The 13,014-nt window shown below is 39.1% G+C and overlaps 1 protein-coding gene across 9 annotated transcripts in view; it reads left to right on the plus strand.

Moving 5' to 3' along the window:
- The window catches only part of SEC23IP (SEC23 interacting protein), a 103,003-nt gene that overhangs the window by 31,044 nt on the left and 58,945 nt on the right, over positions 1-13,014 (plus strand). For 8 of the 9 annotated variants that reach the window (XR_007471492.1, XR_007471491.1, XR_007471490.1 and 5 more), the window contains 5 exons: positions 3,167-3,322; positions 3,699-3,801; positions 5,101-5,286; positions 5,963-6,125; positions 6,952-7,053. Coding sequence is in view for 5 of the 9 variants with exons in the window: in XM_049697468.1 (XP_049553425.1) it covers positions 3,167-3,322; positions 3,699-3,801; positions 5,101-5,286; positions 5,963-6,125; positions 6,952-7,033 (690 nt within the window). In the remaining 4 variants the exon portion in view is untranslated. The remainder of the gene's footprint in view (positions 1-3,166; positions 3,323-3,698; positions 3,802-5,100; positions 5,287-5,962; positions 6,126-6,951; positions 7,054-13,014) is intronic. The other variant, XM_033420896.2, reaches the window with a different exon arrangement.

Consider the following 13,014-nt stretch of genomic DNA (forward strand, 5'->3'; position numbering starts at 1 on the left):
TTCTTCACCTACCTGTGAAGGTTGGAATGTCAGAGTTGTGGAACCAGGGGCTCCGCGCCATCAGGACACTCTCACCCGCCTGCCTCTCCCTGGGAGTTGGCCTTCTCTTCCAGTGAACCTGGAATGGTGGGTGTCAGTGGCTCTGGGCTCATCTCCTTATAGCTTTATTACCATAAGAGGTAAAGGAATGTACCCCAATAGGTCCAATTAGGAAACTTTGAAGGAGGGATTTTATTTGACCTCGTTTGAGTCTCAAGTCCATTCTGGACAAATTCTTGTTGCCTGGGGAATGGGGCATGGTTTGATTTACTCAGCCCAGGTCACATGCCATCTCCTTTGTTACCCAAAGTGTTGTGGTAATCCACAGTGTGCATCATTCATTGCCAGAAAGCCAAGAAATACTGATTTAAGCAAAAGAAGAGGGGAAAAAAAAATCTCTTAACCAGGACTAATCACCATTAGCAGTTTGAACAAGGCCTTCTACACTTTTATTTGAGCATATATTTACATATATATTTTAACAAAAATGGAAAATACTAGAATATCATACGTATCTTCCTTGACTTCCTTGACTTACGATGGGGTTATGTCCTATTGTAAATTGAAAATATCCAAAGTGAAAAATGCATTTAATATACCTAACCTACCCAACATCATAGCTTAACCTCACCCACCTTAAACGTGCTCAGAACACTTAACATTAGTCTATATCTGGGCAAAATCATCTAATACAAAGCCTATTTTATAATAGGCTGCCATATAACAAAGTATCACAAACTGGGTGGTCTTAAGCGCCAGAAACTTACTGTCTCACAGTTCCGCGACTGAGGTGTCAGCAGGGCCTTCTTCCTCTGAGACCTGTAGAGGCACCCTTCCTTGCCTCTTTCTAGCTTCTGTTGGTTTGCCGGCAGTTGTTAGCATCCTTTGGCTTCTGTGTGCATCACTCCAATCCTCCATCTTCACATGGCAGACTCCCTTTGCCTTCACATCATCTTTCCTGTGCATGCCTGTCTCTGTGTCCAGATTTCTCCTTTTTATAATAAAATCAGTCATATTGGATTTAGGGCCCACTGTAATGCTGTAAAGACCCTATTTCCAAGTAAGGTCTGAGGTAGTGGTACATTTCTCTTTTGGAGGGAACACATTCAACCCATAATGTTGGACATGTAGGCAATTTTTCATTCTTTTAAGCAATCCAGTGATAAACAGTTTTAAACCAATTTTCCGTGTACATTTTTAATCTTTCTTTCAGTTAAATAACTGGAAGTATTTATAGCTGGGCCAAAGGACGTGCACATGAGAATGTTAATAGTTATTGCTGCTTGCCCCTGGAAAGGTTGTGCCGGTTTGTACTCCAACTGGCAGTTTATAAGATTGATTACCTCTCTCTCCTCTCCCTCACTAGTACTGATATTATCATTCTCCTTTAAAAATATGTAGTATTCTTACTTGTGTAACTTCTTCTAAAGAAATAATTTTTTACATGAAAATATTTTAATTTTTTTTTAGTATTTCATATATATCTTTGATAACTGTACCTCACTGTATTTCTTTGAGCACTAGAGAGGTTAGATGTTTTATCGCCTGGTTTTTAGGGGTTTTTTTGTGTGTGTGTGAGGTGCTGGTTTACCTATTTTTCTATTGGGTTGCTTTTCTCTTACTGATAGTTAAGAATTTATATATTAAGGATATTGGCCCCTTGATGTAAATATTTTTTCCAGTTTATAATTTTTTTTAACTTTGTTTTTTCTTCTCTTTTTTTTTTTCTGGAACTGGGGGAAGATACATAATCTTGAGAGTATTTTGTGGCCCTCATCAGTAGCAGAAACTATTGAATTTGCAAATATACGGGCAAACAAAGGGATGTGAAGTCTAGACTTTGTTAGAAGGGCAGCCTAGTTAGTAGAAAGAGCATTGGTTTGGGAGTTAGAAATCCTCATTCTGCCACTCACTGTGTGCTCCTGGGTAAGTGACATCACCTATTTGGGCTTCACTGTCTTCGTCTGATAAGCGGGAACAAGGGTTCCTGCCATGCCCTTCGCTCTCAGTGGACCTCTGTCATGCACTTGGATTATGCCATTCATTGTTCTTCATTCTCAGGATACTAAAATGATGAAGACTCATATTCTGTCACTGAGCAACAAACAAAAGAGCTTTGTAACTTATAGAGTGCTGTCCGAATGTGGGTGCTTTCTCTCACTCTAGGCAGTTCTCAGTGAACTGAGACGTTTCCCCCAAACGAGCTCTTCTGGGATAAATCACATTTCTTTTTTTTTTTTAAACATCTTTATTGGAGTATAATTGCTTTACAATGGTGTGTTAGTTTCTGCTTTATAACAAAGTGAATCAGTTACACATACACATATGTTCCCATATCTCTTCCCTCTTGCATCTCCCTCTCTCCCTCCCACCCTCCCTATCCCACCCCTCTAGGTGGTCACAAACCACCGAGCTGATCTCCCTGTGCTATGTGGCTGCTTCCCACTAGCTATCTATTTTACGTTTGGTAGTGTATATACGTCCGTGCCACTCTCTCGCTTTGTCACAGCTTACGCTCACATTTCTAATGGAAAGAAACAAGCCTAATGAATGAGGATGGTAGTTATAATAGAAGTAACAGTCATTGGATGCTTAAAATATGCTAAGCACTTTATGTGGATTAGGTTATTTATTTTTCAACCACATTATGAGTTTGGCATTGTTATGATCCCCATTTTACAGATGAGCAAACTGAGGTGGAGGCAAGAGAGGTTAAGAAACTTGCCCAAGGTCAGTCACACAGTGGGGAATGGAGTCAGGATTCAAACCCAGGCAGCTTGATTCTAGAGTCTGTAGTTTTGACCACATTTATAACTAAAATGAATATAATGCTTCCATACACTATATTTTATGGTTTTTACTTACTTCTTACTTACTTCTTTACACAGTAAGTAAAAGTATAGTCACAGGATGTATTAGTATGTAAAGATTTCAAAAGGAACTTTTTTGGTCCTTTTCAGCTGGCAGCAGCTGTCTGTGACTGGTTATCAGCACTGAAGCCACACCTTGAGGGGCATCAGCTATATTGGGATGCTTTTAATTAAGTGCAGTTCCAGTTTGAACTTTTGAATTTTGTGTTACATGACATTGGAATGACCATCTTTCATTGTTTTCTGATCCTTTCTAGGTTTCTGTTGTTTACAACTCCTTAGACTTTGAACCAGAGATTTTCTTTGCCTTGGGATCTCCAATTGGTATGTTTCTCACTATTCGAGGAGTGGATAGTATAGATGAGAACTACAGGCTTCCTACCTGCAAAGGGTTCTTCAATATTTATCATCCAGTGAGTGAACTGCATTTACTTCTATTTTGAAGAAGACGAAGCGCCAGTCCTCTTTATCCTAATAGATTCTCAGATTCTTATTTCTTAGGAATTAATACTGATTTTGATTTTGTACAACTCAGCTCTCTGACCTAAAAAATACAGTCTGATACTTTCCAATAAACTTTTCTACCAAAAAGACTTTGTTCAAGGAAATAATTTTCTTGCTTTGCTTGCCAAGTAATTTTACCCGCAAACTTGGAAGTCTTCTTATAATTACCAGTATTTGAATAAGGTGTGAAAAGAAAATCAAAATCTCTGGTTTGCCAGATACCTGTTTTCTCACTCAACTAAGATATATAACTCAAAACAGCTTTTCTAATTCTTCTATTTGTAGCTTGATCCAGTGGCATATAGATTAGAACCTATGATTGTACCAGATTTGGACCTAAAAGCAGTTCTCATTCCGCATCACAAAGGCAGAAAAAGACTTCATTTAGGTAAAAAACAAATACTATAAAAACTTGTTTCCTTCCTGTCATTTTGTAATCTGTCATTTGTAATGAATTGTGTCCTTCCTGTCATTTGTAATGAGTTAATGAAAATTTTAACACTAAGTTCTTATTTATTTAAATGCCTACATTGTTCAGAACATGTTTACTAATTATTTGCAGGAGCTGTAAAGTTATGAATGAGTTCCTTCTCCTTAATGATTTCTCCTTGATAACATTCTAATTGTTGACATAATAAGGAATGGAGAAAGTTGGTAATAAAGTGATGAGGTGCATAGATTTTGATAGAATTTGGTTATAGTTTTTGGAATTGGGAAGCGAAGTAACTTTTGAACTAATGACCAAACCATCAAGAAATAAAAATTTGATGATAAGTCAAGCAAGCTGTTTTTTCCTTGCTAACTAAACAAACGTTTCCTATTAAAAAAATTCATTAAACAAAATGGATTGATAATAATTCCAAGTAGGGTTTAGGTTTCTTTTATGCCTACTAATGGTGTATAGTACTTCTTATCCATAGGTTTAAAAGAAGGAACAGTGATCATGCCCTCTTATTTAAAATATCTTTCTTTTTTTTTCTGCACCATGCTTTATAAACACAATTAACTCTTTTGAAGTTAAATGAGAAATTTGATACGCTAAGACTATGAATTCATGTATTTTTTATTAGACAAAAGCAGAAAAGGTGAAGGGGCAGGAGTTCCTTCATTTTTAAATTAGAAGTTTAAATTGTGGTTATATCAGAATCTCAAATTCTCAAAACCATTTCACCAGTACGTATTAGAAAAACAATCATCTTTTTAATATCGTGGGCCCATTTTTTAACTTACAGTAAAAATAAAGCACATAAATGTGCTTATTATATTTTTATGGTATTTGAACTCCTTTTTTTTTGGTGAGAGGAAATGTATAGGTTTAGGCTGGATCAAGTTTAGTTGTTAAAAAAAAATGACAGAATAAGACTCCTCAAAACATTTTAATACGTTGGAAGTTCTTGGCTGAGAAACTCCATATATTTGACATTTAAGAGAAGAGTAGGAAGAGATATGGGAATATATGTATATGTATAACTGATTCACTTTGTTATAAAGCAGAAACTAACACACCATTTTAAAGCAATTATACTCCAATAAAGATGTAAAAAAATTAAATAATAATTAAAAAAAAGAAAGAGAAGAGTAAGAGGTCTTATCCTGTCTGAGAACAGTATAACTTTTGTTTTAATTTTTGTGGTGCAGAATTTAACCCAGTAACTAATAACTTGATATGTCATCTTAATCTCTTTAGAGTTGAAAGAAAGTCTCTCTCGTATGGGATCTGATTTGAAGCAGGGTTTCATTAGCTCACTGAAAAGTGCTTGGCAGACATTAAATGAGTTTGCCCGTGCTCATACCTCTTCAACTCAGCTGCAAGAAGAATTGGAGAAGGTAGCCAATCAAATCAAAGAAGAAGAAGAAAAGCAAGTAGTTGAAGGTAAATTTGACATTTGAGGCATTTTCCAGTACAAATATTATTTGTGAACATAGCACACATAAATTATTTGATGATGGTTTTCCATTGTAGTCTTTTTTGTTGAAGTGTAGAGGCTCTTCCTATAAAGGAAAATCAGGATAAACTGTACTTCAAAATGCATGTCATCCTTTTTTTTTTTTTTATAGGTTTTGGGCTCATAGTTGCTGAACTTTTTACCCTGCAGGCTTAAAATTTTGTTGAGATTCATAAGGCCAGAGTGGAATGTTAGAGTTGAGAACTAAGTTAGTATTCAGGCATCTGAATAACCCCCTGTGAGAAATGTTCTCCTGGTACTGTGTCTGACTGTACTGTGTCGTTGTAGACTGTACACGTAATGTCAGGTCGTTGTGCCGTGAGTTTTTGATTCTTTCAGATTCTAATTCTATTTCCTTTCTTTCTACAATGCTCTCTCACCCCTTTTCTTCAAAACTTCTGTCGGCTCGTTGGCTCTTTCTCCTCTGTCTCGGGGAACCAGCCCCTCTTCCCCTGGCTCTTTGGAGGAATGGGAAGTGAGCCTGGTAGTTCCCCAGGTTGCTACGTGTGTCAAGCAATATTCTCTTGAGCCCAGAAGGTCAGCTAAAGTCAAAGGATAATGATTAAGTGATTGACTTTGATATTGAAATGGTTTAAATTCTAGCAGAAAAGACTGTTGAAAGTCCAGATTTTTCCAAGGATGAGGACTACTTAGGAAAGGTTGGAATGTTAAACGGAGGCCGCCGAATTGACTATGTTCTTCAAGAAAAGCCAATAGAGAGTTTTAATGAATATCTTTTCGCTCTTCAGAGTCACTTATGCTATTGGTAAGTATTTTGATCTTTGATAACATTCATGTGGCCTTTACGTTGCAGCACATACAGCAGTTTTAGTGAGGTTCTTGCTGATTTACCATTTGCAATTTGAATGCCCATATATTCAAAATCAGTATTTTCCCCCTTTAGTTTAGTTATCCACAAGATGGCAGCATGTCATCTGCCTTTGACCAAAGGCCTTTGGTACTTGCACACCGTTTTTGCAGGGATGCCTTTCACAGAATGGGAATGGTAGGGACTTTGAAAGCCATCCTTTTGTGTATCCTCCATCACCAAGGAGAACTGCAGCACAGCTATTTTGGAGCTGATTGGTATTCATCCAGTTTTTAAGGACAGCTCTGAGATTACACTACTTTATTTTCATTTGCCCTTCTTAGGTAGAATTGAATAGAACCAAAGCTGCATTCTCCATCTTTATGCATAGAGGTTAATTTCTTTCTTTTTTTTAAAAAAATTAATTAATTTATTTATTTTTGGCTGCATCTTCATTGCTGCGTGTGGGCTTTCTTTGTTGGGGTGCGTGGGCTTCTCATTGTGGTGGCTTCTCTTGTTGCGGAGCACAGGCTCTAGGCACGCGGGCTTCAGTAATTGTAGCACGCGGGCCCAGTAGTTGTGGCTCGCGGGCTCTAGAGCGCAGGCTCAGTAGTTGTGGTGCACGGGCTGAGTTGCTTCCCAGCATGTGGGATCTTCCCCGACCAGGGCTCGAACCCTTGTCCCCTGAATTGGCAGGTGGATTCTTAACAACTGTGCCACCAGGGAAGTCCTAGAGGTTAATTTCTAATTATCTCTTAAGTAAATGTGCTTTTCTTTGTAATAGGGAATCTGAAGATACTGCCCTGTTATTACTTAAAGAAATTTATCGAACAATGAGCATTAGTCCAGAGCAGCCCCAGCATTGATTGGACTTCAGCTTCACTGTGTGAGTTTATCTTTATTGTGTGTATAAATTCTGAATGTTTCATTCTGAAGCCTCTTTTATGGAGTTGATGTTGACTATAATTTTTTCTTTTTTCTGTTTCCTCTGAGTGTTTTTCTTTCTTTCTTTCTTTTTTTTAAAATTCAGAGTAGAGACATTAAGGAACCGAACTCACAATACCTTAAAAAAATAGAGGTTTATTTTTCTTACATAACAGGAAGGGTTCGTCTATTGAATGATGTCACTAGATCGTTTGCATCTTTTCACCTGCCTGTTGGCTCTTGTTGCCTCGTAGTTATTAGATAGCTCCCATAGTTCTAGATATCACATCTGTGTTCGGGGCATGAAGAAGGTGAGAAAGGGTAGTATGGGTTATATCTATCTATCTTAATTAGGAAAACAGAAGCATCTCCGAAAATTTACTCACACCTGTTGACTAAGCCTGTGTCACATGTCCCATGTCCCCCCTCAACCCCAAACTGCTTGAAAGATTGTAAAGGTTTTATTTTAAGCATTCCCAGTCATTATCAAGGGAAGGAATAGAGAAGGGGGTTAAACCTATAATGCATAAACCAACCTGCAAGTTGGCCACACTCTGTAACCTGACTGTTCTCCTGAGACAGCTGACGCCAGTTTTTCCTCACTAGATTATACATCATTTTAAAAAACAGGTAATGTGTTTTTTAAAAAGAACTTTTATAGCCTTTGATAGAGTGAAATGCAAAGTGGTGAGCTCTAGATTGCTGAAATCAAAAGTAGTTCCTGGCACTTTTTGGTTTTTTAATCATAAATGATAAGTTCAGTCTTCACCTTCTTATTTTGGAGAGGTAACCACTTTTAGTAGGATTTCCTTAGAGAAATTTTCCTGTGCATGTCCAATCAAATATGTGTTCATGTCAGAACAAAGGGATCTCATTGACGGTATTGTTCTGCAGGTTGATGTTGTTGATCAGCCTTGCATAGTAACTTGTGTAGATCTTTTTCATTCTCTTTAATGGCTACATAGGAATCCATTGTATGGCTATGCCCCATCATATTTAGCCAGCTTCCTGTTCATGGATATTTAGGTCATTTCCTAATGTGTATTAGAAAACCTTAACAGAGTAGGTAAGAGGTATAAAAGGCCATTTTGTAATCAGGCTTTTGATACAGTTTTATCAGTTCTCAGCATTTCTGATATTATAATTTAAAATAAACTAAATGTAATGTCAAGAGTTACCTCAGTCCAGATTTTCAATTATGAAATAGTCATTCAGTTGGTTGACAGATATTTATTCAGCACTGACTATGTGCCAGACGCCAGTTTTCATCCTGGGGATAAGTGGTAAATGAGGTTGCATTCTCACCTTTAAGGAAATTGCCTTCTCCTGGGAGGAGATTACAGTAAGCCTGTACTCTAATTCAAAAGTAAATGTCAGCTATTGATAGGTTCTGTGGAAAAGACAAAATAGGAAGAGGTTGAGAGTGACTGGGGGTGCTTCCAGGAAAGGCCTTGCCAAGCTGATGATATGTGAGTTGAAATTTGAATGATGAGAAGGAGGTGGACACCTGGAGATACGGGGAGAAAAATCCAGGCAGAAAGAAGAGCAGTTGCCAGGGCCATGAGATGGGAGCCGATGTGTTGTGTTTGAGGGACAGAGAGCAGACCCGTGTAGCCAGAGGGGAGAAGAGGAGAGAGGTAGGTGGGCCTGACTACGAGGGATCTGGTAGGACGTTTACATTTTATTCTAAGAGTAATGGAAACACCAGGCGTTTTTAAGAAGAGGAGTGACATAATTTGGTTTATACTTTAGAAAGATTGCTTTGGGTGCTGGGTGGAGGGTGGACTGCTGGGCAGGGATGGAGGGACAACAGGTAAGAGGCTGGTGGTGACTCCGACTAGGGTTGTAGTGATAGGGATGGTGAAAGATGATTGAACTCAGGTCTAGTGCAGGGGTAGCGATGTCCAGGACTTACAGATGAGTTCAGTGTGGGGAGTGCGGGAAAGAAGAGTTAAGGATGGCCCTTAGGATTTTGATGCGAACAAATGAGTGGTTGCTGGTACCTTTTCCTGGGAAGGCTTGTTGGGGGAGCAGGGTTTCGGGGGTTGTGGGGATGGAGAGTTGGTAGTGGATGATGTTAGTCCGAAGATAATAATAACCTTAGAATCATCAGCACATACTTGCCACCTGAAACCAGAAACTGGATGCGGTCACTTAGGAGTGTGTCAGTGGAGAAGAGAGAAGTCTGTGAAGTGAAAGAAAATCCAGGGGCTCGTGGTCTCAGGGAAGCTGAGAGATTGTTTCAAGGAGAGAGCAGTCAGCCATGTGAAATGCCACTGAGAGGTCAAGTAAGAGGAGGACCAAGAATGGGCCACTGGCTTGAAGAGGACATAGGACATCATTGGTGACCTTGAGCAAAGCTGTTTTAATACAGCAGAGGCTCAGTGGGCTGAGGGGAGGTAAGGGATCAGAGGAACGAGTTTCGCTGTGAAGGTTAACAGAAATAAGACAGGGACATTTTATGATATTAAGGTGCGTTCGTTTGCTAACGACAGTGATCCAGTATTGAGGGAGAAGTTGAGAATGCAAGAACTAAAGGGGATATTATTGGAGGAAATACTTGAAAAGTCAATGGGGGATAGGGCCAGGGCAGATCGAAGGGTTTTGTCTTAGAAAAAGAGCAGGGCTGCCTCTTCCATGGGACTGGAGGAAGGCCGAGAGTGAGGGCACAGTATGGGTAGTGGGTAACGGTGGTGGTGGGTAGACCGGGGTTCTCTGGCCTCCTGTCCTAAGTGTGTGAGAGTAAGGTCACGGTCAGGGGCTGTGGGAGACGTGAGGAGAGAGGGAAGCAGAAGAACATTCACCTCAGAGTGTGGGGAAAGGGAATTTACCAGCAAAGTGTGGTAGGATTGTATTGCATGCTTGAGTGCCCATTCGGTATTTTGGTCATAAATTTGAAGTGAGTACAGTTAGCACGATCGCCTGACTTTTCTCTGGCCATGTGCTGCTACTTGGTTGAGGTGCACAGTAAGAGATAATTGGGTTTACTAGGATTAGGGTTTTGCCGGGTGACCAAGACAGGAGGAGAAAGACAAGGAAGCTAAGGGAGGTGATAGAGACTGAAAAAAGCGAGAGGTCAGTGCAGGATGAGGTCGGAGAATCACAGGAGTGAGGAGTTTCCCAGTGGGTGACCCAGAGGTTGGGATGGGAGACGCAAAGTGAGGATCACTGAGGCAGCGCTGGGAGGGAGTCACTGTGCCCTGGGATCTGGGTGCTGCGACCCTCTGCTAAACAAGTGCTCTGTGTGCTTCAAAAACCATTAAAAAATTATAAAGCGATAGTGCCTCATACAGAAACTAAAGAAAAATGTAGAAAAGAAGCAGCAGAAATCACCTATAATCTTGCTAACTAAAAGTGTTAGAAGTTAATCCTTCTAAGCTTTTTCTAAGTCTTGGTGTATTTCATATATTTTTTTAACATCTTTATTGGAGTATTGCTTTACAATGTTGTGTTAGTTTGTGCTTTATAACAACGTGAATCAGCTATACATGTACATATATCCCCATATCTTCTCCCTCTTGCATCTCCCTCCCACCCTCCCTATCCCACCCCTCTAGGTGGTCACAAAGCCCTGAGCTGATTTCCCTGTGCTATGCAGCTGCTTCCCACTAGCTATCTATTTTACGTTTGGTAGTGTATATATGTCCATGCCACTCTCTCACTTCGTCCCAGCTTACCCTTCCCCCTCCCTGTGTCTGCAAGTCCATTCTCTATTCCTGTCCTGCCCCTAGTTTCTTCAGAACCATTTTTCTTTTTTTAGATTCCATATATATGTGTTAGCATACAGTATTTGTTTTTCTCTTTCTGACTTACTTCACTCTGTATGACAGTCTCTAGGTCCATCCACCTCATCGGTGTATTTCATATTATTTGCTATTTTGTAGCCTGTTTTTTTCCACTTGCGAGTATATTGTATAGTTTTTCCACCTCAGCCTACAACATGGGTGTGTGTATATTTACCATTTTTATTTGCTTTTCTGAGTGGGTTATACATACAGTTGGTTCAGCTTTTATTTATTTATTTTTTAGGAAGAGACTCTTCCTTTTTTTAAAATATATATATATTTATTTAGGCTGCGCTGAGTCTTAGTTGCAGCATGCGGACTCTTAGTTGCGGCATGCAGGCAGGATCTAGTTCCCCCACCAGGGATCGAACCTGTGCCCCCTGCATTGGGAGCGTGGAGTCTTACCCACTGGAACACCAGGTCCCTGGTTCACCTTTTAGAAGTGACAAAAGAGAGGGCCCTCCCTTTTACACTTCTTCCCCAATGTCCCTATCTGGAGGCAACCAGCGTTCCAAGTTTTGTGTATCCTTCCAGACATCTGCTAACACATACATGATTTTTTCCTTTTTAAAAGACAAATACTAGCAAAATAAGACACGCTTCTTATGTTTGTATCTTTGAGATTTTCCCATATCCATCCACCCATCCATCCATCCACCCATCATCTATGCGTCATTCGCTGAGCACCTTACTTACTAAGTGCCAGGTACTAGTGTCTAGGCCCCGGGGTTCACAGCAGTGGACCAAACAGTCTCTGCCCTCAAGGATCTTCTTTCCTCTGTGGGAGGACAGACTGTAAATAAACAATGGCAGTGTGCCGGATGGTTAAAAATAGAGCAGCAGGAAAAGGGCGAGAGGGAGTGCATTTGGGATGGGAACAAGTTGCTGTTGTATAAAATGGCAAGGAACATTCTCACTGATAGAATGTCATTTGAGCAAGTGAGCCAGGTGGATATCTGGGGGAGGAAGATCATCTCAGGCAGAAAGAATATATATCAGAACAAAAGAGCCGCCTTATTCTTTTCAGGGATTGTGTAGTATTCCATTGACTGTTACACCGTAATTTGTTTAACTGTCCCTTACCGATGGGCATATAGGTTATCTAATCTTTTACTAGTATGAACAGTGCTTCAGAGATACATGGATATTTAATAGTTGCATTATATTTCATTTTATAGTTCTATTTATTAAAATCCTTAATTTATCTACCACTGTTGCACATTTAGGTGATTTTCCAACTTTTCACTGTTATAAATAATTCTGACATGTAGTTGTACATACTTTCTGCACATCTCTGACTGTTTGCTTGGCATAAATTCCTAGACGTAGCGTTGTTAGATCTAAGGATAGTCACATTTTTAAAAGGCTTTTGATCTGTATTTGTTGTAAAGTTGCATTTCAGGAAGGTTGCTGAAGTTTCATAGCGGCCATCCATATAAGTGCTGCACCTTTTTGCCCACACTGGGTATTACTGGTTTTTTTAAAAATTTTGCTAATTTGATAGCTAGAAATTATTATATCATTGTTTTATTTTGCATTTCTATTACTAGTGAAATTGAGCATGTTTAATGTATTTAATTGGCCATTTCTTCTTTTGTCAGTTGCCAGTTTTTGACCTTTGTACATTTTTCTGGCGGTGTGGGGTGGGGTATTTCTGTTTCTGGTTGATTTATAATTATGACAGTTAAGGGTATTAACCTTTGGTCATTGCAAATTTTTTTTCCAGTTTGACATTTGCCTTTTATTTTTATGCTTTGGGTTTTTGAGGGGTGGGGTGGGGAGCATGTTTTAAAAATATGTAGGCCAGTCTTTTAAGATTAATTATTATTTAGATAATTATATTTATTCTCTTTTAGTTCTTATATGGTTTTGTTTTTTCATCTAACTTTATAGGTTAGAAGGATATGGTATAGAGAGGGATTGAACTTTTTTCTTAAATAGTTAATCTTTTTTGTCTGTGCCATATATTGAACAGTGTACCCTTTTGTCGTTGGCTTGATGTTTTTATCATGTGCTATTATTGTTTGACCTTTTTTTAATCATATGCCCAATATTTGTTTTCTTGGCTTTCTGACATCTCTTCTATTGAGTTATTTATCTGCCTACCAGAGAAATAAGTGATGTATCTGATTTCATAT

Source organism: Orcinus orca, chromosome 14 (genome assembly GCF_937001465.1).
Source record: "Orcinus orca chromosome 14, mOrcOrc1.1, whole genome shotgun sequence".
Lineage (NCBI taxonomy): Eukaryota > Metazoa > Chordata > Mammalia > Artiodactyla > Delphinidae > Orcinus > Orcinus orca.